A 26,176-nucleotide genomic window follows, 5' to 3' on the forward strand; every position below is an offset into this window, starting at 1 on the left:
GAAAAGCCCACATTGTGGGCATGGTAAACATGTACCCGTGTCTTCAGGTGCTTTTCCAACTTAGCTCATGGTGGTTGACAGGGCCTGAGCACTGATGCTCCTGAGTTCACCCCTCCCACAGCTCGTAGGAGAAACTCCTTGGGGTTTGGCCATGCCATCAGTGCTGGCTGCTGAGGGCCGTGGGGGCTTCAGGAGGCTGTGACATTCCTGGGCAGCACGAGCAGCCGACAGACAGGGACCTGCAGCAAAGCTCCCCCAGGTCTGGGTCTGGCCGACAGACACACAAGGCACTTCTGTTACCGAGGGGGCAGTGGGGAAAAAAATGACTGCTGCTATTGTACGCGGCCTCGTAGCAGCAGCCTGCGGCTGATGCCAAGCATTTACCACCCTCACGTCCCGCTTGCCACCCTCACTGCCCTGGGAGAAGACAGGCGTTTGGGACGTTTATTTAGAGGGGTAAGAATTTCAACAAGTTCGATTTAAATACAAATAAATATCAAAGCATGTTTCTGAAGAGAATGCAACCGCATGCCTGACTTGGATTTAGATCCTTTCTAAATTCTTATTAAAAAAAAACTGTTGTTCGAAATAATGCTGATGCACATCCTGAGGAGTACAAGTGTCAGACCACGTAAGAACAAAACACAGGCTGTTCACAGAGGAATGTAAATGGGTGTTATTGACATTCACAGGGGTACAAACTCCAAATGACACCACTTTCTCTTTACTCAGGTACCCAAAGAAAATTAGAAAGCAAATATTTAACAGTACAAGACCTACTTTTTAACAATTCAGGCTTTTAATCTATCCATCATACACATGCACGGCTTCATTCTAGATGCTAAGTTGGGAAGCAGGAAGCGTGCTCAGCACTTGAAGGCAGGTGCACCGCTTTGGGAATACAAACCTTACTTTGCTATACAAGTGAGCAACACCTGTGCACAGAAATGGAGGCTGTTTAAAAATCACTTTCTTCCTCTTGTTTGAGACCACTGTTCACCAGCTTGGGGAAGCAACTCAAGAGTGACAGACAAGGTAAAGACCGCTAAAAGGACTTGAGGAAGTCCTTTTAGTGGTGAAAGTGAACATCAGCAAAATCAGAACAGTATCTACCACACCTGAAAACACAAGTTCTCCTATACCCCTCTTGCACACGCAGTCCCAGTACCATGTACACAGGAGAAAACGCTGCCAGAGTGGTCCTTCTTCAGATCTTTCAATTTTGCAGAGAACATTTAAGGAAAAGAACAAGCTGCAGATCAAATGATTTCAGTAAAACGCCACCCATTAGACCTCTGCATTAAACACCTTGCACAGGTAAGCCTCAGCAGGCAGCAGAACCAATTTTGTCACAAACACCTGGGTCACTTTAATTACACCAAGAGACAATCAACCTCCCTTACCAGCCAGTGGAAAGAACAGGAGTTGGACTGGTTGGTGGGCAAGTGCTGAGGTCATGTGCTTGACAGATGTCTCTGAGGCTGCAACGTTATTCTCACGCTGTCACATCTGGTTTAGGAAGAGCTACCACTACAGGGGATTACCGAACGCAAACATCAGATATGCCACTGCTGCACTCTGAAGCTTATGGCACAGAACAAACCTCAGTGGTGTGTAAATACCCCAATTCCAACACAGAGGCACATACCTACAGCCCAGATGACACTGCCAATACCCGTGCTGTGTCACGACTTATCTTAAAGTTAGCAAGTCAAAATGCAAAGTAAATTTGCTTTGGTGCATATGAACTACTGCATGCACAGTTACTTAAAGTGTTGCAAAGTCTATTTAAAATGAGTTTTATTAAGATGAGAAAGTTTTCCATGGTAACTACAGAATGCTAATCGAAACCAAGTGCTTCCCCTCCATTTAAAACACAAATTGGAATACTTTTTGTTAAAAAAAAGCTTTAAAAATAATCAGTTAAATGGAGTTTTTTGGATGTGCTTTTCTCCATACATGGGTTACTGTTTCTAATCTTGCTAATGAATGTGGGCTAACAAGAGGTTGTCTGGATGTTCACCAGAGGCTTTGAATGCAACCTGCTTTTCTGAACAGCGTTCAGCTGTGGAGCTACACTGGCAGTAAGGAGTATTCAGCAGACCACCTAAGGTGTTACAAAGCCCTGTGCCATGTGCAGTGGTGTTGTGCTCAGGTGGCAGTATCCTTCTCACTCTAGAAGAGTACAAAAGCATTGGAGGATTCCAGATATACAAAGCAGTGTTTCTTGCTACCATCATCCATTCATAAGCATCATCTCCTAGATTTCCAGGCAGCTCTGGAATAAGGAGTAGTCCTTTTCTTATCTGGTGGTTTGAAGTAAGAATAAACAGGTGCTGCTGGATATTCGGCATCTGGATTTTCTGCCATCATTTTCAGCTTCGCTTCAATGGCCTTTATTTTTGCGCTGACACTGGAAAGAGAGGGGAAAAAAAAAGAGAAATTGAGCTTGGTCTTAGCATGGAAACACACTACAGCAATCCAAAAATTGTGTCGACAGCTGAATACCTCGTTGCACCAGGAGCAGCTGGGCAGACCCCATCACTGCCTCCGCAAGCGTGAAATCAGGAAGCAGGAATCTACTGCCTAAGGCCCACGCTATTTCACTTGAATTCTCAGCATGGATTTGCTTAGGAAAGGCCCTCCATGGCACAACACAGCACCACGAAACAGCAGTCCTTGCACCTACTCAGCACTTTCTTGAGGATTCTGAGCTAGATGAGTACAGAACAGGGCTTCCTACTTCACGCAAAATGAAGTCATCCGAGGAGCTCTGAGCATGTGCAGCAGAGCGCAGCTCAGACAAGGCTGCTGGAAGCAGCAGAGAAATGAAAGCCAGACTTCCTCCCAGCTACACGACCATTCGGGATGGGAAAACCCCAGACTCTAATTGGGCCAGGAAGAAACATTATTTCAACATTACCAGAGTTTATCCCAGAGGGAGAAGCTATCCTAGGTTACACCCCAAATTCCTAGGACTTTTGTTATCCACTACCCTCTGCTGGGTACGGACTGAGGAACGTTCCCTTCTCCGCGGCAGCTCCTTGCAGCATCCGTCCTCACTGCACAGCTCCTTTGTGTCCCTGAGGTAGCTAGCAACCTGCACGACTCCATCTCTGCTCATTACTTCCCTAGCACGGTACTTCTGAATTTCAAATCTCATTTTATCTGTAGGCAAATTAATTATCCCAAGTCTCAGTTCCTTATAAGGTTCCGCCGACAGAACACTGGGGGGTGGGGTTGGAAATCACACACACCTTTAACCAAACCGTAAACCAAAGCAGCCCTGGGGTTGGAGAATTTAACCACATCCCACAGACAAGACCTACTAATCCTAATGCCGGCAGCATTTTATTTTTATTTTTTGTAATTTAATGGAGAAAGATTTTTAAAAAAGAAAGATTTTTAAAAATCTTTCACCATTATAAAGGAAGTTCTTGTTCATAAGCGTTTTGCTTAATGAAATTAGTAGAGTACAAAACCTCTTGCTGAAATTCATGTGAAGTACAAAGCACATTCTGGCTAAGTGAGCTGGAGTATTGCATATTTCCAATTCCTCTCTCTACCACTTCTCCCTTAAGTGTCCCAGCAGTTTAATACATTAGAAAATGAACATCAAGTCTTAAGTAACTCATCTGGGACACTTCGCAGCATGCTGCCCATCTACAAACAGCTTTACTGCCATGTTAGATTTTTAGTACAAAGATAATGCCAACTCCAGATCTTACTGAAATCTAAGCCATTAACTCCTTATCACTCCCACAATTTGGTCACCTCTCACCCTCATCTCCTACCTTAGGTTAGACTGGGGTGGCTCCGTGCTGGAAGATGGCTCCAGGCTGATTGGAAGAATCTTCTCATTTTTATTATGATCGTATCTCTGCAAACAGAAAACCAACATTCAAGTCAACTGGAATTACAAACAAAAACATTTGCTTATGGATATGCTTTAAATCTGGATTAATATCACCTTGGGTTTTGTGAATCTTTCAACCGAATGATTTTCATGGCCAAACACTACAACAAACCCTAACCACGATGCTTGTTTAGTGCCAACAAGATGTGTAGATACTGCACACTTACGTACATTGTACTATGGATCCTTACACCTCATCCCATTTTATTACTTCCTGTTCCCAACTATATAAGACAAAGTAAAGATGTTAAATTTTAAGGCAACTACTGCGCGGCATCACTACAGCCTTTATAGAGACATTGTTCAGAGTGAGAAGATAACCCAAGCACCCAACTCCTCTGAATTGTGCAGTGCTGGAAGAAAAATGCATTCCAGATCAGTTGGGAACCACCTCCTTTCCGTAAAAAGCAGCTTGTGAGCCTGTCTTCTCTGTGGGCAACGGGCCTCCTGAACTATTCACAGTGCTCCGCTTCCTTGTTGCGCTTGGCACAAATTCAGGTTTGTTTTTCAGCAGAGCTGCTCAAATTGACAGTGTCTGGTAAGCCTTGGCTGCTCATCTTAAAGCTACTTAGCACAGTGCTGCTATTGCCTAAAATAAACACTTGTTGCAATAAGCTAAGGTTTTGTGTTGTTAAATCTTTCCAGTCACAGATTAGAAATTGCTTGTTTATGTATGCTCTGTGCCATGCCCTGGCCAGCCCAGCACTGAGCTACCCTCTGAAGTCCCAGCTGAGCTGCTGCCTGCTCCTCTGGCTGAAGCTCCTTTGTGGCCCGAATGCTCACCAGGCACCCAGAGGTGCCCGTGGCTCCAGTGCCCAAGAAAACGGAGACTGGATCTGCACACATTTGGAGGTGCTGACAAGAGCCTGGAGCCCTCAGAGCCAGTAATTAAAACAACATGGTCTCCTTTAACAAAGATACCTGCCCTTGGTTTTCATTTTTTTTCCTTCCCTTTTTCCTTCCCAAGACTCCAACGCAAATGCACTGCTACGCTCAGTAAGAGAAAGGCTAGGAAGTCGTCTATAAGATAATCAACACATGTTTAAAAGCAAACTACCCACAGGTAAATAGAAATAAGCAGGTTCCCCTGCCTCCCCCCAGCCTTCTGCACAGAAAGTTATTCAAACTACGTTGCTTTATCAAATACCAGTTAGCAAATAACTGCAAGAGAAACAAGACAAGCCTTCAGTGACATTAAAACAAGGATGTTCCAGAAGGTACTGCTTAAGTTAATACTAAACACTTAATGTTTTATGCAATAGAGCAAGCAATAAAATGATATTTAGTTTAGAAGTGAACTACCTTGCTTTAGAAGTCAGAAGTAATTAGAGCTGCTGCCACATAAGTGCTTTCACAAGTGGAACAAAGTAACAGAGCGCCTGGTAATTGGGAATTTCCACGCATCTCCGATCCAAAAAGGGAGCAAAACCACAAAGGGAAGGATACAGACTTTCAGCCAATCATTCACTACGCTTGGGAAAAGTTGAAATGCAGACATTTACAGAGTAACCTGTAACAGCGCCCTGATTAGAAGCTCCTTTACAAAGAACATCAGGTTAAACGGCCTATTCTCATTCATAGCTGATCCAGCACAGCTTAGGTGGAAGAGAGGAGTGGCAGATCGTTCGTGCTATTTCCATGAGAATTATTTCCCAGAACAGACTGAAATTATCTTGCCAGGATAAGGCGGCCTTGATAAGAATTGTTCCTTAATATTACAGATTTTTGCCTTCGCAAACTAAACGCAGTTCTCATTTAGAGCAAGAGGCTTACCTTGACTTGTGCGTGTGCCCACCGCACCACCAGTTTCTTGGAAAGGGCCAGCTTCCCATTGAGGCACTGGATCGCCTTTTCTGCTTCCTGCACAGGACGCACAGGAAGACAGTTCAATAAACAAACCGAGTCCTCAGTCAAAACTGTCGCAGACGTAAAGACCCTTTTCTCTTTGTAACTCAGCCTTCTGTAAGTAAAGCTAACGGACAGCAAAGAAAATCTATCCCATTGTATCCCAACCCAGGAGTATCTGGAAGCCTCCCACACCCACCTGAGTAACCAGACTTCTATAAACCAGCAGGGCAGACTCCTTCAGTTGTTGGGGGGAGGAAATGGGGAAGACGAGCACAGGTTTTGAAAAGCTCGGCTGCAGGAGCTGTTAGAACAGCGTGCCGGGGGAGGTTTGTGCTACAGGGGTTTCTCTCGAAAATGCCATGATTCATTAGAGTGATTACACGTCTCATAAACACCTACCTATGCTTACCCCAGATCTTGCTAGCGCACACTGGGGACGTTAGCCACTTGGCCCTGATCTAGGTTAAGCAGCAAAACCTTGCTTCTGGGACACTCCCATAAAACTTAATTCACAGCAGTTAAAAAGGCGCGCTGCAGTGCTGTTCTGCCTGGCTATGAATAATCATCCCAGCAGAGCTTCCAGAGCTCTGACACCGCGTCACGGCTCTTCTGACATCCTCAGGGAGGATTTCACAGCAAAAGGACGAGGGCACACAATCTCCAAAAACGCTGCTTTACATAACTTTTTAACAATTTAGCAGAATTTTGACAAATAACTATAGCTCTGGTGTTACAACTTGAATTTTAGACTGCAGATGTAGCATGTTGTGTATCTGGCAGCATCACACGAGGTGTTTGCATGTTCATGAAGCCTGAGAGGGCTTCCGAGCAGTTGTGGGTCTGGCAGGCTGATCCAAGGCTCTGCACGGATCGCAGCACCACCAGCGCACACCTCCGCCAGCTCGGTAGAGAAAGGAACCAAAGAACCAGCCCTATGCAATCAGCACGAGAAAGCATTTAATTTAAGTATTTAATTAATCCCTTCCTGGTTTAGCTTTTTATTGACATGAAGGAGATGGGGAAAGAAGCCAGTCATCTAAAACAAAATCCTACATAAAAGCACCGTACCTGTTTGGTTTCAAAGTTCACAAAGCAGTAACCCCTCGGCTGCCCCTCCAGAGCACCGGACTTGTGAAAGAGAAAATCAAACTGCTTCACTTTGCCAAACTTCTGGAGGAGCTTGAGGAGGTGGTACCTGAAGGGGAAAGGAGACATTTACTGCACCTAGCAGTGCTTGGAAAGCAAGGGCACACACACAGGCACACGTTTCACACCCAGCCCACCATCCATCCCCCTCCAGCCTGGGCTCCCTCTCCCCACACGTTGAGATTTTAACACATTTGGAACAGCCCGAGTACATTTGTCTGCTCAGCCTCTAGTGCAACGAGCAGCCTAAAATCAGGAGCCTGTTTGTTGCAGAGGCCACATCTAAACCTGGAAGATCCTTACAGCTTTTTTGGTTCCCCCGATCCCAGCTGAGCACCACGGGCTGACCTACACGGCAAATTGCACCTGCTAGGGCAGTCGCTGGCTGACCCCAAACCTGGAGACCAAGAGCTGTCTAAGGGCTTACGAAGGGCATCTTAGGACTCAACTCCTCCTGGCAATTAGCTGGATAGCATTAGCAGGCGTGTAACCCAGCCCAATTTCCAGCTTCCCTGACGAGAGAACAGTCGCAGCTCCCAAACCCACAGGGACAAATCCTGCTGCACACGGGCAGGCAGCGGCCAGAACAGCGTGTGTCCAGGCAGAGATCAGCAGTGTCCCAGGACACCCAAGTGCATCGTGTAACTTTAGGGACAGTCCGAACGGGAAGGACAGACAATATTTTTCCTAATAAAGCCCGATAGGATGTCTGAAACGGGCTGCGGCCCTTTGTAAGCTTCAGGAGCCAAGCAAGAAAGTTCCAGGAACGTGAGTCATCTCCCAGCACGGGCACGGCGGACGTTCAGGATGTGCACTTTCAAAGAGGTGAAGGTACAGAAAGTGTTCGGGCCCGCAGTGCAGGAGGGCCAGGTTATCTTCCAGGGGAATAAACACATTGTAAGTGATTAGGGGACGCTTCCTACGTCCTTCAGGACACAGATGAAGCACTGAAGTGCTGGGGTCTTCCAAGAGGCCCGCGAACACTCAGCCTCTGCTTCGCAGGCAGGAGAGACAGAAAAACAAGAGCAGGAAGAGAAGGGAGCCGGTTCCACAGAAACCAGGCGTCAGCGCCGCACCTCGAGCAGTCCCAGCTGTACCAGTAACAGCACCGGCTTTGGAGGTGCGACATAAATCCCACGTGTTGAAATGTCAGAGCCTCCAGAGCGTGTAAATGCCCCAGGTTTGTTTCTGTGAACGTATTCCTACAAAAAGCGCTTGCAATTTCAGCAGCATGGAGGTGAAGTCCTTACTACCAGAGCGCTGTTTCCCTTTTTGCAATGAGAGCCGTGGGACGGGCAGCAAGGCTCCTCTCTGCACCCCGTTCAGCAACGAGGCAAAGCCCTGCAGCTACCTCGTGGTGGCGGCTGTCCCCCCGCACACCTCTGCCCTCAAATAACACCGTTTATTTCTGCTTTCTTGGCAGCAGAGCAGAAGTCGTTCCTTTAAAATGCGTTTTATTAGAAGAGCCTGGAAGCGACCTACGTAGTCTATTTAATTTACGAGCTTTAAATCTTAGATGATACAAAGAGGGATTTCCAACCACACACGCAATTTTTACCACTGGAAGTCAGCTACCCCACAAGGAACCGCTCAGACCTCAAGCTGTGTGCACCCAGAAGTTTCGGGCTGTGACTACAAGCCGGTGTGAACACAGCGCTTGACTCATCTCCAAGAGAAGAAGACTTCAGTATTCAAGGGAGACCTGTCGTGTGGAAAACCCCAAGTGTAAAAAAAAAAAAAAAAAAAAAAAAAAAGTGTGACCATGTTGGAAGCATTTTTATGGCACTGACCCAGGCAACCCAGAGCCTCGGAGCCGCTCGCACAGATGCGGCCCCGCGGCCAGCCCCAGTTTCCACTTCCTCTCATCTGATGTGAACGCGAGACAAACCCGCAGCTCCCCCGTTTCCTTTTCCTCCAGCCTTCCTCCTGGCACCCCGAGTGCTATTCAAACCCCGGCGAGGCTTCCTCTGAACAATGCCGTCCCAAGGATGCCGCGAAGGTAGCGGGCCACATGCTAAACCTATTACTGCGAGGAATTCTGCCCCGCTGGGAGCCAGGAGGAGGCTGCAACAACAACTCGTGCACACATTGTTTTCGAGGTGAGACTCATCGAGATGGGACCCCAGACAAGCAGCAGAGCAGCCGAGGAAGTCGGACACCCACACTTCATACCTGCAGGCAATTAATGCTCATTCAAGGGCTGCTGGGGACCAGACAGCGTGCGTGCAGCTGCAGCGCTGGAAGCACAGCGTTTGGGCACAAAATGTGGGTCTCTGAAGGCTTTTCCACCACGCAGCAGCACAAAGCATCTCCCACCTCCCCCCGGTGACAAATGCTGCACCAGAGGCTTGCAGCGATGCTGAGGGAACCCTGCAGCCTCCTCGCTCACCGACACCAAACCCAGAGGCTGAGCATCCAAAAGCAGCCCCCCAGTACCCGGTACCAGTAAGGACGCCCACCAGAAGGCGCCCCAAACCCTGACACAGAGGGGGCATCGGTGCTCGACCCCCTCCGAGCCCCCCGTTGGAGCCCCAGCTGCTCGGTACACGCACAAACCCCCCGAAGGCCAGCGGCGTGCAGGCTGTACTTTGCCGGCAGCCCTACATTTACAAATCCCCATTACCACAGCTTGTGCTCGAACGCGCACGTTACCCATTAACTCCCCGATTGCAGCTGCAGGCTGCTCGCTAAGCGGAAGTCTCGGATTAATTCAGGACTTTCTGAACCCATTCCTGCTCGAGGAAGGCACAACGATCAGCCCTACCAACAGCCCCGCAGCTTTACTGCACCTTCAGGGAATCTGACACAGGCATTGCAGGGGCAATCTCTAAAATCAGATAAAAGCTGGAAAAGGAGGAAGAGCTGTTTTAGCATTCAGGTGCATGGCTCCAGCCACACGATCCATGGGCTCAGTGGGGATAATCCAGGTGAGCAGGGACGGGTGTGGAGCCTGGGACAGGAACGCACGGGGCAGTGTGGGCTTGCAGGGTGTGTAAGGACTTGCAGCAGTGACACGGCCACCCCTTTATTCCTGTGCTGACCCCACAGCGCAAGGAGCTCTCTCTGGGTTTTAGTGCAAGGAGACGGAGCTGACGAGCTGACGATGCCACCTTCAGCGGGGTGAAACCTTCCATAAAGCCAAACCAAGAGCAGGACGCGGGTCTGGAGCCTGAATAATGGATCCTGGAGCGGGCAGCGCGGCCCCAGCCGAGCCCCGGCACCGGGCGCCCCCCGAACCCCCCCGGTACCCCCCGGGGCCGGGGCTCAGCGCAGCCCCAGAGCCCCCGCGGGTGGTGGGGAGGGGCCGGGGGGGGCTCGGCCGCTACAGGGGGGGGAAACGGGGAATGGGGGGCACCGGGAGGGGTCACCGGGAGTACCGGGAGGGGTAACGGGGGCGGTGCCGGGGTGGCCTGGAGGGGGAACGGGGACACCGGGGGTGACACCGGGGGTGTCCCCGGGGGCTGTGGGGGTGTCGGGCCCCCCCCGCGGCACTCACTCGGTGATCTTGGGGTCGAGGTTCCCGATCCAGAGGCGGTGCCCGTCCTGCAGGGCTCCCTCGCACAGGATGGACGCGTTCTCCAGCGGCAGCGCCTGGCGGCCCGGCTCCATGGCGGCGCGGGGCGGCCCGGGACCGGCCCCCACCATCACCTCCCCCCCCCCCCCTCCTTCCTCCTTCCTCCTCCTCCCGCCGCCGCCGCCGCCGCCCCGGGCCCCGCGCAGGCCTCGCCCCGCCCTCGGCGCCCGGCGGTGACGCAGGCGGCGCGGGGCCGTGACGTCAGCGGCGCGCGCGCGGGACCCGGCGACGGTGAGCGGGGAGGCGGCGGAGGACGGAGCCCCCCCCACATCCCCCCCCCCCTCCCCAACCGGGGCTCCCGGCGCGGCCCCAGCAGGGGCGGGGGAGGGGGGGGGGAGCGAGGAGGGGAACGGGCCGGGAGGGGCGGGGCCAGCAGAAAGGGGCGGGGCTACGCGAGGGGGCGGGGCGGTGTGGGCGTGGTCACGCGGAGGGGGCGTGGCCGGGGGCGGGGCTTGGGGCGCGCCATGGACCCGGCGGGTGGCGCGCCCCAAGCGGGGCTCGGAGCGGGGCTGAGCGGCTCCGTAGGGCTCCGTAGGGCTCCGTAGGGCTCGGCTCGGCTCGGCTCGGAATTGCACACCCTGCCCAGCCCAGCCCAGCCCAGCCCAGCCCGCCTTCCACCTCCTTCCCCTTCAGTTCTTTTGCAGCCCGGATCTCCCAGCCCCAGCCTGCCCCTGTGCTGCAGCAACACCTCCGAGCTCCCCGCAGTAAATGTCCAGAAATAAGGGCTTTAAAATAATAATGCCTTTCAGCCTCAGAGAGGGTAGGATGGAATCTAAGTTGTCACAAGCACCCTGTCCCCCAGCGAGGAGGGTCCTCCCGCTGTGGCTCCCCAGGCTGTGCCCTTCGGGTGGCCGGGACAGAGCCGTGTCCCTGGGCCTGAGCCACGCAGCTGCAGGGGCACCAGGAGCAGCCTGCAGCACTCAGCTGTCACCACTGAGCTGTCACTGCTCAGCTGGCACCACTCCGCTGGCACCATGCCCTGACACACGCAGCCAAGGCTTGAAGCCGTTTCTGCTCAGCGAGCTGAGCACCCCACCCTTCTTTTCTCTTCCCAGGTGAGCTGTAAACAATGGCCATGGCACTGAGATGCTTTCGGCACCTGCACTCCCTGCTGTATTCGCCGTTGGCCATGATGAGGAGGCTGCCACAGGCTCCTGCAGGCTGCCCAGCCCTGCTGCTGGAGGGCTGCAGGCAGTGTGTCCACCAGGTGCTGCTGACCCGGCAGCTGGCCACCAAAAAAGGTACAGGCAGCTGTTCTGCCCGGTTCTGCAACCCCAAAAGGTGTTGCCAGATACTGTTGAAAGCAGAACTTCTTACTCCTTTTCTCTCCTGTACCAGTATCGATCTAACAGGCAGAACACAGCCCTGAAGGAGCTAGCTTTCCCGAGTGCACTGCAGGGTACGGGAGTTTTTAGTCCTTCCTCAGGGAGAAGTGCTGCGTGGAGCTCTCACTGCAGCAGCAAGTAGCCATCGGCACCGTCCAGGCTGTGGAGTTAGAGTTCATGCACAAAGCACAGCCTTCAAACGTACCTTGCCCGTGTGCTCAAGTGCTGGGCAATTTACTCATTTAGGAACATCAGTTTATCTTAGACTCAATTCTGAATCTAACAGTGGTTCTAACGTCTTCTTTCTACTTTCTAATACAACAACTTAGTGTTCTCAGAAACAGAAAATATTTTTTGTGTAATCCTCAGCTAAAGGTAAAGGGCAGACTCAAGCCAAAGTGAATATCAATGCTGCCTTAGTTGAAGATATTATCAATTTGGAGGCAACCAATGAAGACATGCAGGCGGTGGTGGAAGCTCTGAAAGAAGATTTCAACAAAAATGTCAGCGTTAGAACCTCACCAGGTTGGTAACTTTCTTGTACGGTGCTCTACTGCCTGTAAGGAAGGATACCCATCCTAGTAACAGAGAAGTCCGTTTTTTTCAAAATTGATTTTCTTTTTATTGAGTTATTCACTGGGCACCCGATTACTGCAACCTTGACATCCCCAACTGAAGGCTCTCTTCACCCTGAGCTTGACCAGGAAGAATCTATTTTTGTTAATAGCTTCCTGGAAATAGCTTTTCTAAGTGGGAGATGTCAAAAGTGTCTAACTGAACTGTTTGCAGATGTGATGAAGAAGCAGGTTGTCAGCTAATGGTGCAGTAGGGCAGGAAAAATCCAATTGCCATTAAATTAGCCTTTTGGAAATTGCCATCAGGCTGGTGTCTGGCATATACAAACTTTTTTTTTTTTTGCTATGCATCTTTGTGGTTACTGACCTTTACAAGCCTTATTCACTTACTGAATTTTGTGTTTCAGGAAGAAACGTGAATATATTTGACTAAGCTACAGTTACTATAACACTCTGAACATATGTATTTGTAAGTAGTATCAAGTTTCAGGGATAAAATTTAACATTAAACAATGACCAAATTTGAATCATTCACCACCCCTGCTCTGGCAGGGGCACTTCAGTTTTTAATGGAGTTGGAAAGTGTAGCTCAGTCTCTTAACTATTTATTTTAACCATAGGTATTTTTTTTAATTGCACTGATAAAGTACCTCTTGTCCCATGTGCCTTTTGGCCTGTTAACATTTTGCAGCAGAAACAAGAGAGCAGATTAAGAGTAGCTCAGGGAGAAACTGAATACTTTAAATTAGGCAGTGTATAGCACCTCCTCTTGGGACTTGGAAAAAATGAGGGGTTTAAGGGAACGTTGCTAAGTTAAAGACAATCATTTTCTAGATCTTTGTAATAACATTTTAATGTTTAAGTTTTAAGAATTAAAAATATTTCCTTTTTATTCTTTGCAATCTTTGTTTAGTTTTCCTATTCTAGTAACAAGTGAGTTTTGTTTTCACGTTTTTGTGCTCTACAGCAGTGTTAAAATAATTAACTTGCAAATACCGCAGGGGATGCATAAATATAAACAGCACCTGAAGTATGAAAAAAAATACATAATTTCTTTATTAACGTCTATATTTTGCACAACAGAAGGAAATTGGGACCCTCTATTCATGTTTTTACTACAGCATCATCCTGAAGTGCTGTATCGTACTGAAATTCCCGTGTGTTTGGTTCTTTTGAGGGGCCCTTGATCACATAATTGTCGTGACGAAAGATGGGAAGTTTCCGCTGAACCAGCTTGGGCAAATCTCACTGAAGTCACCTCAGCTCATCATAGTCAACATGACCAATTTTCCTGAGGTAAGGACACGTTACTGAAGGCATGGCAAAGGGAGGTAATTACTGACAGAACAAACGGGTTGATACCGAGCAAAGAAGCAATTGGACAAAATCAATCAAATCGGACAGGGTCAGAGAGCTCTGACCGCACCGAGTATCGCTTCTCGTCTGAAACAAAACAGAAGCCGTATTTTGCTGCTGACTGCACGCTGCACGGGGCAAGTGCTCTGTCTGGAGCAGGGCATCTCCCACGTGTGGCAGCACTGGGGTCAGACAGGAGTGGTGTGCTGCACATCAGGCCATGAGGGCCCTCAGGCTCATACCCAGAGCACACCACTGAACGGTCAGCTTGCTGTGGGGGTTAGGGTGCTGCAGTACTTGGCAGGACACTTGCACACACTGTGCCCTGCCAGGTCTCTGCTTCCCCTGCTTTTTCTGCACCCAGTAGTCTTATGCACGCACCCTCTCCTTTGGTTGACCTAATCTCCACATGTGGGAGCAGTGCTGGATCTGCCCTGTTTTATATCAGCGCAGTGCCTTGAGGAGACACAGCCATGCACCGAACCATAAGTTCAGTTGGAATAGTCTGTACTTGTGCTGGGGGCACCATCAAACTCCTATAAAGCTTGCTTACTGAGCACAGAGGCTGAGGGCACCCCCTGGAAGCTCATAGAAAGCAGCTGCTGATGTTGCCTCTGAGCTGGGCCTGGGCTAATGGGAGCAAGGCCTAACACGGGGCCTGCTGTAGTTAGTGAGCTCCTCCATCAACAGCACCTTCAGATCAGAACCCCTAAATTTGGGTCATTTTCCCTTAGTCTTCTGCAGGAGGCTTAGACTTGCCCCCAAATAAGGCAGCAAGTACAAATCACACCCCAGGATCAGACATTAGCAGTCCCTCACAGGGGGCTCCTGCAGATCGACCTGCAGATGCGAGTGGCAGCGACCGCAAGGTTAGCTATTCATCCCGCTCCGGGTCTGGAGGCTTGCCAAAGCTTATCTCTATTTATTTTGCAAAGGCTTTCCCCAATTAATTAAGTCAGCAAAGTCTCAGAGGAGGTCAGCATAAGGCACTTGATGCCTAAGTGTTTCTTAAAGTGTATCCAGCACGTATAATGACTTCGAAGACTGAAGGCCCCTCATCAGCGAGTGCACCGAGGTCCCTCAGAGTGCCAGAGCTGAGAGGGCCGGAGGAGCCATGGCATGATGCAGCCTCTGTCTGTGCAGATCAAGATACCAATATCGTCGTGTCTACCATTGCCTGCATTTGCTTTCTAAGCCAAAGGACCACTTTTCATTTGAACCAGAGCTGTAAATATTTCTCTCAATGCAATATTTTATACCACAACTGTTCCGTGGATAGGCTGAACTGCTTAATAACATTATACTCACTTTCATGTGATGTCATTATTTATAGAATATAGCCAATACTTCATAGCATTGAAAAGCAAATAAAAATCCCTGAAGAGTCTGAAAAAGAAAATAATTATAGAAGAGGACTTACAGGGCCAAATCCCGTTTGCCCAAGAGTTATAAAAACAAACAAGATCACGTCTTTTAACTACAGCTATTTTATGTGCTGCGATAGAAATAGTGAAAATATTGTCCCCATCCTATCTCTTCTAGAATGTATGTTAAACAATACAACTTCTAGCAAGCGTTCTCTTCCTACAGAGCATGCACTGTGCATAGAATAACACGTTACAGTCCTAACATGCTGAAATCTTCTTTGTTATGTTTTCTCTGCACTTTTTGTGTTATAGAGTATGGCCGTTGTGTTTTACAGAACACTGAGACCAGCATTAATTTCATTCAGTGACATCACGCATTGCAGAGCTAAATGAATGTGCAGAGCTTTAGTTTGTGCCTCGGTTGATAGAAACTGAACTTCATAAACACAGTCTACTGTAGCAGCCTGGAGCTAAAGTTAACAATGGGAAAGAATATCAGAAATAGCAATGCGCCTTGTAGGAAATGCCACACTAGTGCCAAAGGAATAGACCAGTTCGGTCTTGTTATTGTCAATGTCAAAGAACGAAACAAACTGGCAGAGCACTGTGGGAGTTGCCAGCAAAGCTGTGATTTAACCATAATGTTTGATGCTGTGTGAAAGTTCACCAGCGCTCTAAAATGGGGAAGGAAGCATTTTACTCACTTTGTAGTTCCCAAGCAAACCTGCACACCTTACCTTTTAAGCAGAGCAGTGTCAGTCAGCAGTGATGGAGTTTTGAAAACTTAATCCTAAGTAATAAGCTGTAAAATAAACAGAGCTGGGCACAGGCTCCGTTCTCAGCCAACTGCTACTGATGTAATGTGGTTAGGTTGTAGTGCTGAAGTGGTTAAGTTAGTTAACTTTTCTAAATTGGCACTGTGTGATTTCTAGTGGAAAACATTCAACTGGAATTTTTAAATGCTCAGAATCTTTCATCTCCTTTGCCACAGTCAGGCTATGCCTAGGGAATTTATTGCGGTTTCACTCTGCATTGCCTCAAACCATTCAAATAGTTTCAAAGAAGCAAAACAGTTTTCTTTTGTTGTTGCTTCCCTTCCCGTCTCCCCCCTTTGTGCCCTTCCTACCCCGATACCGAGCACAGCCATAGTTTCCCATTCAGTTTGATCAAAGCTCTCCGCACCAATGTAACTTCCTGATCTTACTGGTAACAGAAGTAAATGTTTCCATGTTCTGTGGAGATGGATTGCCAACTATTGACAGAGTTCTGGCATATGGGAATGATTATTTCCTAATTCTCTTTACCTTTTGATCTGTTTTACAGAGCACAGCTGCAGCTATGAAGGCTATAAGAGAGAGTGGAATGAACCTGAACCCAGAAGTGGATGGGATGCTGATTCGGGTGCCGATTCCGAAGTAAGTGCCCACAGCTGCCCAAGTTCACCCTCACGTAAGATAACACAGAGAGCTGCGGTGAGGACCCTTCAGAGGGTAAGCTCACCCACATTCAGTCCCTGGGACCAGAGCAGCCCTTGCACCTGTGCGTGCTCAGACCCTGCAGTGACAGAGCCCTCAAAACGCCCTGGTCAGACACAGAGGCACAAAGTCCCCCGTGTGATCTGCCACCCCAGGGTTACATGGCCCTGGGGTGCTATGAACAGCTCCCACAAAGGGATGGCTGCACACGCAAACCCTGCACACGTGCGCTGTGTTTTAGGAGCAGGTGACTGCTAAGTAAAGATGAACCGAATATTTCTCGTGCCTTAGATCTACTTTAGAAATTCTCTGATCAAAATGCTAGATAAAATTCAAGAGAAGTCTAATTGCAGCTTTCTGTTGCTGTCGGTGAAAGGGAATGACATTATCATTCTATTTGCTGATTTTCTTTTTCCCCCCGTGCTCTCTGCCCTTCCCCCATTCCTCAGGAGAGGAGGCAGAGGAGGAGGGCACCATTATCTTCATAATTGCTGAGGCTCCCGGGTTGCTGCACAGTGGTTTGATTGTTAATGGGCACTTGGGTCATCCTTGAATATGAATTGCAGGGGAGGAAACTCCAAAACTACAAATCTTGATCTTTAAAAAAATATTGTTTTTCAAACAAATATGTACGTTCTGTCACTTTCTTTTGTGGTGTCATGGATCAAAACCAGGTCTTCTCTCCCCAAGAAAGATCTAACACGCTCCCTTGTTCCTCTGGTGCACAAGGGTTGCTGCTCTTGGTCGCTTTCTTCCTGGACAGTCGGCAGCCCAGGGAGTCCTAAGTTAAATTGATTTTCAGCTTGGAAAACTTGCCTTGCAGGTCTGCCCTCGTGGGCGCCTCTAGTTCCATTTTCTGACCCACTCTATTGACACAACTAAATCTGTCAGAGTTTCATCCACTTATCAAGAAGTGAAGCAGACTGTTTCAATCTTTAAAACCTTCTAATGCAAATGGAAGAAAAATAAGCAAGTTCAGCCAGAGACTACTCTTCAATATTATATCTCTGAAATGATTTTTTCTACTCTGAACTGTTTTTTCTATATTTTTCTGAATTATTTAATTTTCTCAACTCTCTAAAAATATTTGCAAAGAACATACAACAGATGGAGGCAGTGAAATCATCAAAATTACAGCAGGTGTGCAAAACAGGCAAACAATGAAGAGACAGTGTTTCTGCAGAAAGGGATTCTTTCATGAGGGAAGATGTTAAAAGTAAATCAAACACGAACAATCTCTGCCTGCTCCTAAAAACACTTTTTAATCAGACTTAACAGGTGAACACCCATGCATTATATTTTGCCTCGTATGTGCAGCTACACATCAGGGCTTGAGATTGTTTTGACCAAGCGTTTAAAAATGAAATTTACTTTTCAGTATTTATTCTATTAAATAAGTTTTTGCACTGCAGTTAAAATGTACACTAGTTTTAAAAATACACTGTTTTGTTGGTGTTTATTTCTGCTTCCTGCTAGGATCCCCTCTACTCCCTAAGGTATTAGCCTGTTTGTGTTGCTAGCACTGCATAGGCAATATTTATTTATATAAAAATTATTCCCTGAGGGTTTAAAAAAAGAAGAAAAAAACACAGCCATGGGAACATTTGTATTGGTCGATCTCGTGGCCGAATTTGACCTGACCTTGTGTCTTTTATGGTATTGCCTCATTTTTAGATTCATCTTTTTTGGACCCATTGTGTTACACTGGATATTGTTTGTAAATTAGTAATATTTTTACACATGCTTTACTGAAAGCCAGATGACTCATTTGAAAGTTTAATGACTCATTGTGAGCTTTTATTTTCCTTTGCCCTTTAAGAAATATGCAAAGATACCTACTATGGGGAGAAGGGACTTGAGAAATTTCATTTGAAGAAAACAAAGCTGTTTGAGCTGCGTTGCTCCAGATCGCTCATCATAATAAGTCTCTTTCATGCTTTTTGTTGAATAATATATTTTGCACCCTATGTTTATCTGCAATTATGCATGCAGAGTATCTAGTTAAGCCTACTTTCCTTGAACTGATCCCTCTCATTCACAGGAAATTCCTAGCATTTGAGATACAGAAATTATTCTTACCCGCATAAACGCCTTGTGTTGGAGATGAGATGTGGCCTGCATTGTTTTCACTGTGGGTGTGCTCATGCCATATGCTGGGAAAGGAGCATCCAAGTGCTGCAGTGCTTAAACCACTGGTTGCTGACTGAAGCAGAAACAGAGGAGATGTTACCCACGGTGTAGGGTGCGTTTCTGAATGCACTGGTGTGCGGTCACCAGGCTCTGTGGTGATCCTGGCAGGGCAGGATCATCCCTGGAAACCCACGGGGTTTGAGCCCTGCCACTTTACCTGTGGTGGTGGCACTGATCCAGCAGCTGCCCCTGGATGGGAACCTTGTCCTTGCGCCCTGCTTCTGGCACCCCTTCCCCAGGTTTGCTTCATGCTTTTGGGGGATTAAAGAGGAAGCAGCTGCAACGGTTACTAGACAGCTTAAGAGTCCCAGATCTGGGTACAGGAATAAACAACTGTCCTTAAAAACCATGGGCCTGGCTCATGTTGATGGATTCCTTAACCAGAAACAGCATCTGACTGAAAAAGTGTCCGTTTCTGGCATCGGTGGTAGCATTGCTGAGAATTTACATACGGTCTGGTTGGAACGTAAAACCCGCTGAGAAACTCCACGGCACTGCGCAGTGATAAAAAGAAATTGGTGTTAATAAAGACAGACAAGGAGGCACGAAAGCTGTGACCCTGTGCCAAGAAGCATAGGAAATCTGGCAGCCCTGCATAAACAAAAACATTTCCTTAAAGGCTCGGCAGCCCTGAGCAGGCGAGTGATACCCTCAGCACAATTCGCACAAGCTGAAGCGAGTGGGGAGGTGAAAACCGAAGGGCAAACTCTGCCTCCCCCAGCTGAGGCCATCCTCCTGGACCAGCTCGCCCCACCGCCCAGCAGGAGAGCAGAGGTTTCCAGCTCCCTCCTCCCAGTTTAGCAGCCACGGATTTTATTTTTTTTTCCCCTCCCTGCCCCCTCAGAAAGCTGCCTGAGAACCTGACCTCACCCAGACCTCTGTTTATGAGCTTGCTTTGCATGTGCCGCAGGACCTCTGGCTTGGGATTTTAAACAAAAGAAGCCCTAAAGGCATCGGCGTTGGGATGCACAGGAAACCACAAGTAACCCCGCTCGCTTCTAATTAGGCCTTCGAGTCCCAGTCCCAGCCTGTGCTGCCCAGAAGCCCCTCGCTGTCTGTGTGCTGCTCGCCCCCCTTGGCAGCAAGGAGGGGGCCACGTCGCTGTCCCCAGGGTGTCCCCTGGGTGCGAGGGGGCACCACAGTGCCACAGCTGGGTCCCAGCTCTACATCTGTCAGCCCTTCCAGGGATACCAAGTCCCTGCAGTCGCTGATCAGTTCAGGAAAGCTTATTCCCTCCTGTACCTCAAAGTAAAAACAGCCGGCGGTGCTGAGCGGCGGTCAGAGCCCCTGCAAACATCTGCTGCAGGATGGTGCCAGAGGCAGCGCGACGCATGGGGCTGCAGCAAGCTCCGAGAGGCGCAGGGCGATGCACGCTGACAGCCTCCCCGTAAGCAATACCCGCGAGGGGGCAGAGCTGGCGCTGCTGCGGGAGCCCTCGCCCCAGGTTTCCTGATTTCTTTGCAGGAAGAGTCTTGGCCTCAGTGTTTTGGTGACCCAGGCTGTTGCAGCCAATTTCTAAATATTCGCGTGAAATGTTTATTTTGCAATATCTTCCGCGAGCAGACGGGAGCTCTCTGCGTAGCAAGTCTCAGCGAGAGCACTGCGTTTATTCTCAAGGTGATGTGGAAACCGCAATAGCCATGAAAATAATTTACAATATTATTGTTCAGCACTAACAGTTGATGCTGACAGTGATCAGCTGTAAGTGCTGGAACATTACTGGAGCTAAGACGACATGTCAGCCGATCCCAGGCTCCCTCATCACCTTCAGGTTTCAGTTTGGGATGGAAAATTGGAAGTTTTCTGTGACTGGCACTGTGTCAGGGGAGAGCTGGAGCTCTGTGTCACATCACCTGCGGCTGTACGAGCTGCTAATGTCAGATCCATTTCTGGTGTCACCTCCTTGTCAGACAGGGTGTTACACACGGTCTCGGTGGAGATGCCTGGTCACGATGAGCTGGAGTAAGGTCAAGTGAAATACAAGCTCTATAGGCTCCAGATAAATGATTCAGCCTCTTCCAGTTGCAGGGAGACAGCTCTGAGTTTCAGGAATGGATGGAGGTTTCCTCACAGCTTTGCAGGGAAATTACACTTCTCAGCTCTGTCTCAGGTCTGGAGCTGGATTTTCCCTCTTCCCTGCAGATGCTTTGGCAGGAGAAAAAAGAAATTAAACATTTCAGCATGACTTTCAGGCACTGCAGCGACAACCATAAAACAAGTGAGATTCAGTCCAAGTCCCTAAGCTTAGAGCTGTGCTGGGAACTTTCTGTTCTAGGCTCGAGACTCTCTGTGCCGAGATGTGTTGCCATGGCAGATGTGCAGAGGTAGCTGAGCTGCCTCAGGGTGACCAAAGCAGGATAAAAGCATGCCCTGGGCAGCACCATTTCGATGTGAAGCCTTGCACAGAACCAGCACCATCGTAACACCTGCACAGCACCATGCAGGTGCTCTCTCACAGCCCATCAGCCCCAGAGGAAGGGGAGTTCTCTGAAAGGTGCCACAGCAGAGATGGCCACTGAATTTACCCCAAGTCCAGTCAGTCAATTGCAGGAAATAAATCTGGCTGTGCTACATGTGACACTTTTCTCTTCCCTTCTTTGTTGATAGGGTCACCAGAGAGCACAGGGAGAGCCTGGCCAAGCTTGCCAAACAGTCCACCAACAAATCCAAAGACGCCTTGAGAAAGGTGCGAAGCAAAAGCATGAACCAGGTAAAGAAGTTCAAGAGCAAAGTGTCTGAAGATACCATCTGGCTGCTAGAAAAGCAGGTATTTTTTTTTCCTTTTAGCATATCACGTTTCACAGCTCAGTAGTGTGAACACACAGTGAGCGTTTATGCCAGAGCTTGCTGACAAACCTCCAGCACTGAGAACCTGGCTGGAAAAGAAGTGACCCTGGGTTGAATTTTTGGAGTAGGCAACAGCTGTTGTATTTGCTTTTTTCTTTGTGAGATTTCAGGCTTGAATCTCAAAGCCAAATTTATGGTATGAACCATAAGCTGAAACAGGAAAAAACATTTTCCCCGAAAGCTTTTGTAGTCCAAGGGATTGTTACACAAACCAGCTGATCTTGGGGAGCAAAGCTACCCAAAGTTTTACCACCACTTAAGCAGTGCCTGGACATCAGAAAACAGCTGGCATTAATGAGGATTGCTCCAGTTTGTTGTTAATGAAAAGGCTAGCAAGATTCTCTGTTAGGAGTTTTTTGGCTCTGATTCAGGAAAATACTTAAGCACACGCCTAATTCCCTAAGAGCAGATGTCACTAAAGTCAATTACTTGGGCAAAAACTCAGGCACAAGCATAAGTGTTTTGCTGAATTGATGCCTCTGAAGGCAGGCCATTACTTTTTAGCTGTTTGTTTATTAACAGCTAAAGTTAGATACGTTGCAAATGCTTCAGAACTGTTCTCTGAGCGCTCAAAAAAATAAACATTGATATACAGAGCATTTGTGCAAGCAGGAAAAATGGCCATGCTATTGTAACTGAATCCTGTTGGGAAGCAGTTGTCCCACAGCACACAGATGGTTTTCTGCATTTAGAGAGGTAGCATCTCAAGTCTAATTTTCACTTGTACCCAAATTTTTTTTTTAGCATGAAAGGTCTTATACTCATATGCCTTGGACCTTGGAATCAAGTGCACCTTAATTAGTCCTATAAAAGTAGTACACAAAAGTCCCAGAGGCTCCAACCTTTCTCTGCACATGCACCCTTCACTCACTCAAATACACAGATGCCCGTTTTGGAACTGTTTTCCTTGTCCATCCCATGTTACCATGATCAATAGACAGGGCTTTAGCAATAGCTGTTTACTTCTTTTTACAAGAAGTTTCTTACACAAGGAAAAGAAACTTACAGTTTACAAGAATTTTCGTTTTTACAAGCAGTAACAAGTCTGTTTATTTCATGTATGAACTCTTAGTGTGCTAAGCCTGTGTTCCTGCTGTGACCTGGTCTGTTCTAATAATAGAAGGCTGTAGAGATAAGCCCTCTCTGCTCTGGTGCAGACACCAGCTGGTCTCTGACTCTGCCTTTCCCTGAAGTAAATAAGGTCTTGACCAAGTAACTTGTGAAGCACAGACAAGATTTTTGCCAGGAGCCTTGGAAAGGAGAGCAAGGATTGCAGCAAGCGTAAATTAGATACAGGGCACTTGCACGTGCAGACATCTTTGGGTGCTGAGCGGGTCTAACTGAAATAGCAGAGCACTGATGGGGAAGTCCCCCGGATCCCTCACCATGCTGGATGCTGGCATTCAAGTCTATCACAAGTAGGAGCTGCACAGACAGCCCATGTTGAGCTTCTCTTTTCAGAGCCTTTGACTGATCCCTGTTATCACTGTGCAGATGTAGCACTGGCAAAGACTCACCCAGGGCAGCTGTGAGCTCTAGGAAGAGCCAGCTATTGCCCAAGCACTATTTTGGATTTCATGAGGGCTTTAGGCTTTCATTCAGGAAATGGTCTGGTCGTTCCTTTCCTTTAAACTGTGACATTACCTAGTACGTGACTCAGACTTGTGCTGTGTTGCCACAGATCCAGCAAATGGCAGACAACGCTGCAGCAGAGATGGACAAGTTGCTGGCAGCAAAGACCAAGGAGCTGCTTGGATAAACATCATCCATATGGACATGCTCTCCCCCCCACAAGCAAGAACAGACTGCCACATACCCCACTGGCCATCCCTGCCTGGAGTCAGGCAGCCTCAGGTGATGGGCAGGGATAGGTCTCCCAGACCTCCAGAGCAGATCTGGGCTTTGGGATCCCCCAGCCACTGGGATTCCTGAACCTGGATGGTGCTGGAGGGAAGGGGGAAACTCTCCTTGCTGTTCTTCATTCAGGCATCAGCAGAATTGGCATCAATTCAGCAGGAGTGGGTGAAGCTCATACCACCCGACATGTCACCTCCTTGCTGGCCTGTTCCCTGCACACCCTACCCTCTGCAGGGCTGTGGAATCGCCTCGCACCCTGGCCTGGTTGTGCTTCTAGCAGCAGTCAGCCTAGGGCTGGTTGAAGCATGCACCACATGCAGGAGGAACTTGATGCTCCTGTTGTAACCCTCGTTTATTCTTGCTTAAAATAAAGCAAAAGTGAGTTCACCCCTCTCCAGAGAAGCAGCTGGCACAACTACCTGCAACCTGGCCACCAGCCGCTCCTGGAGGGTGTGTGGCAACTCATCACCACCTGCTGCACACCAGCCAGCAGGAACCATGGCTTTGCAGTTCCCTAGGCTTCATAGATAGAGAATTGAAATTAATACTGTGAGCATGGCTGTTTTTGCCAGGAGTAAGACAACCAACAGTCAGTACAGGAGTCTACAAAGCCAACATCTTCCCACATGCAATGCTTGCTCCACATTCCAGAGGTTAGAGAAGGGAGAATCATGACATGGTCCTGAGCACATACTATAACCCTTGGTTACCAGCAGGTACTTTCCAACAGCAGCAAGCAGCCTCAGGCAATGGCAAGACGGAGGGAAGGTGGTGGCCAGCACCACAGCCCCACTCCCAAAGCATTTGGGTTCAAAGAGCACCAAGCCTCTGCAGTCCTTAAATAAACAACTCCCAAAAAGTTAGTTTGTGCACAGTGGGGAGGGGGAGAAGGATGAAGGATTTGCTCTGCTAGGGCCCCACATGTCAACAATTTCTCTGCTTTGTGTATTTTGGCCAAAGCACTTACCATGATAAATGAATAAAGGAAAATGGCGAGCCCAGGGCGGTTACATGGCTCAGTAAATTGCTTTCAGCTGATTACTGTATTTCTTCTGACATTTATCAACTGGGCTTTTTTGCTGTTGTTGCAGCCTCTACATCCCAGCAGCAGCCTGGGGCCAAAGGGTTTCCCCTGTACCTGCCTGAGACCATTGTGGCAGGGACGTGCACTTGGAAGGGAAGGCACAGGGGCTCCTCCGTCCTCCCAGCCTTAAAGGCAGTAGTGATGGCAGCAAAGCTGCAGGGAGTCATTGCATGGGGGAATTCCCCAAGTATTTACTGCTATTCTTGTCGCATCTCACTCCACATTAGTTAGAAATGGGTAAAACCAGAGCTGCTGTACAGGCACCTGAGCACCATCCAAAATGGCTGCCCCAGGCCTCCCTCAGGCGCTGGCAGCCATGTGCTGTGGGGACGGGGCCGCCTGTCCCTGGTGTGGGTACCCGGTGTCTTTGCGAGGCAAGGAGGGAGATGCAGGCCTCAGTGGCACAACAACACAGGTGCCAAGGCAGGTTTTGTGCAGGGAAATAAAGAGCTGATCACCACACAGTATGGCACCAGGCAGGGGAGGCAGTCCCCATGTCCTCCTGCAGCCCCCAGTGCTGCATGCCAACAGCAGCCACCATTGCCCCAGCCCTGAGGGAGCAGCACACACCAACCAGAGCCACATCATTCACCTGTCCTTCAAACAGCAGGACAGGCACCTTCCAGCCACACAAGACCACCATGGCACCAACCACATGCAAGGCAGGGAGATAACCCCATGCCTGCCACAGCACAGGCAGCCTGCAGCAGGGTCACTGCTAGTCCAGGAGAGAAGACAGGGAACGTCACACTTACTGTCACCGCATCCAGCAGGCTCACAGGGGTGGCTCTGGGCTGGTCCTGCTGAATATCTGCTCTGCTGCTGCCCCAACCACACCAGCATCTCCAGCACACAGCAACGCAAGGTGGAAATAAAAAGGCTCCCTCCACCAGTGCCAGCAGCAACCCTTCAGTTAGCTGGAGCCTGGACTGTGCCCAGCGCTGATAAGAAGCTGCAGCTGATGCTGTTGGAGGGTGGAGAAGGAGCTCCAGCTGCGCCAAATAACCCAGGAGGAACAGAGACTGCAGCCAGAAAACATTTGGGTGTAACAGCACTGATTTCAGCAAGCTGCTTTGGCCATCAAACAGTTTGGGTGCAGCAGCAGCAGGAGGGGGGTTCACAGGAGGGTGGTGGGACATGAAGGGGGCTGTGCCCAGACCCCCAAGTGCCCTACCCCAGCACCGTAGGTGCCAGCACGATGGCCGAGGACGGCAGCTCCATGCTCTGCTCCCCTCTGGGCTGCTGCTCGGTGGAGCCGCAGCAGCGCCGTCGGGCTCCTGCCACCCGCACGTTGAGAGCCGCGGCCACGGGGAAAGCAGGGTGGAAGCGAAAGGCAGGAAAAACTCCGAGGAAGCTGGAAGCTCTCGACACAGTTAAAAAACAACATTGCTCTTCAAAATAGATGTGATTGCACTCCTTATGAGTCATCGAGCAGAGACACCAAGATTGCTTTGTGCCAGGGACGAGCCCAGGCTCTGATTGTGTGCCTCCCGGATTTGTATAAAACAGACCATGGATGGCATGTCAGAGTTTACAGCTCGCATACATTTTCAACAGTGAGCTTTGCAAAATGTATCAATGTAATCTCTGCCTCCTATATTCCGTGTTGATTAGAC

The 26,176-nt window shown here is 48.9% G+C and overlaps 2 protein-coding genes and 1 long non-coding RNA gene across 8 annotated transcripts; 1 reads left to right on the top strand and 2 right to left on the bottom strand.

Annotated features, from left to right (window-relative positions):
* Positions 1 to 652: 652 nt before the first annotated feature.
* Positions 653 to 10,587, bottom strand: RBM18 (RNA binding motif protein 18). The gene is made up of 5 exons (XM_068656664.1): positions 10,407 to 10,587; positions 6,833 to 6,959; positions 5,690 to 5,776; positions 3,795 to 3,880; positions 653 to 2,413 (listed from the first exon to the last, which is right to left on the bottom strand). The coding sequence occupies exons 1-5, from the start codon at positions 10,553 to 10,555 to the stop codon at positions 2,254 to 2,256; spliced, it is 609 nt and encodes a 202-aa protein (XP_068512765.1). The 5' UTR covers positions 10,556 to 10,587; the 3' UTR covers positions 653 to 2,253.
* On the top strand, positions 8,833 to 24,500 carry MRRF (mitochondrial ribosome recycling factor). Of its 2 annotated transcripts, none has more exons than XM_068656663.1 (7): positions 8,833 to 9,837; positions 11,540 to 11,725; positions 12,179 to 12,334; positions 13,562 to 13,680; positions 16,431 to 16,522; positions 21,380 to 21,539; positions 23,301 to 24,500. In XM_068656663.1, exons 2-7 carry the CDS (start codon positions 11,554 to 11,556, stop codon positions 23,376 to 23,378), a joined length of 777 nt encoding a protein of 258 aa, XP_068512764.1. In that variant the 5' UTR covers positions 8,833 to 9,837; positions 11,540 to 11,553; the 3' UTR covers positions 23,379 to 24,500. The 2 variants fall into 2 exon arrangements, with proteins under 2 accessions (XP_068512764.1, XP_068512763.1); XM_068656662.1 differs by lacking the exon at positions 8,833 to 9,837 and adding an exon at positions 10,585 to 10,715.
* LOC137842525 (uncharacterized) lies at positions 13,674 to 25,787 on the bottom strand. Of its 5 annotated transcripts, none has more exons than XR_011089097.1 (3): positions 25,316 to 25,784; positions 18,662 to 20,917; positions 13,674 to 15,126 (listed from the first exon to the last, which is right to left on the bottom strand). It is a non-coding gene; the product is annotated as an uncharacterized lncRNA (long non-coding RNA). The 5 variants fall into 5 exon arrangements; XR_011089096.1 differs by lacking the exon at positions 13,674 to 15,126 and adding an exon at positions 15,784 to 17,363; XR_011089094.1 differs by lacking the exon at positions 13,674 to 15,126 and having other exon boundaries at positions 15,784 to 18,785; positions 18,930 to 20,917; positions 25,316 to 25,783.
* Between the last annotated feature and the right edge of the window lie 389 nt (positions 25,788 to 26,176).

Source organism: Anas acuta, chromosome 20 (assembly GCF_963932015.1).
Source record: "Anas acuta chromosome 20, bAnaAcu1.1, whole genome shotgun sequence".
NCBI classification, from domain to species: Eukaryota; Metazoa; Chordata; class Aves; order Anseriformes; family Anatidae; genus Anas; species Anas acuta.

What these genes read in the sequence shown, in the direction of transcription:
- RBM18 (XM_068656664.1), bottom strand. Translation starts at nt 10,555, where the DNA reads ATGGTGGGGGCCGGTCCCGGGCCGCCCCGCGCCGCCATGGAGCCGGGC. An exon ending in GGGCACACGCACAAGTCAAG is followed by an intron (nt 3,881 to 5,689) that starts GTAAGCCTCTTG and finishes TTCTGTTTGCAG; the next exon opens with AGATACGATCATAATAAAAA. An exon ending in CCACCCCAGTCTAACCTAAG is followed by an intron (nt 2,414 to 3,794) that starts GTAGGAGATGAG and finishes CTCTCTTTCCAG; the next exon opens with TGTCAGCGCAAAAATAAAGG.
- MRRF (XM_068656663.1), top strand. Translation starts at nt 11,554, where the DNA reads ATGGCCATGGCACTGAGATGCTTTCGGCACCTGCACTCCCTGCTGTAT. An exon ending in CAGCGTTAGAACCTCACCAG is followed by an intron (nt 12,335 to 13,561) that starts GTTGGTAACTTT and finishes GGTTCTTTTGAG; the next exon opens with GGGCCCTTGATCACATAATT. An exon ending in TCTGGCTGCTAGAAAAGCAG is followed by an intron (nt 21,540 to 23,300) that starts GTATTTTTTTTT and finishes GTGTTGCCACAG; the next exon opens with ATCCAGCAAATGGCAGACAA.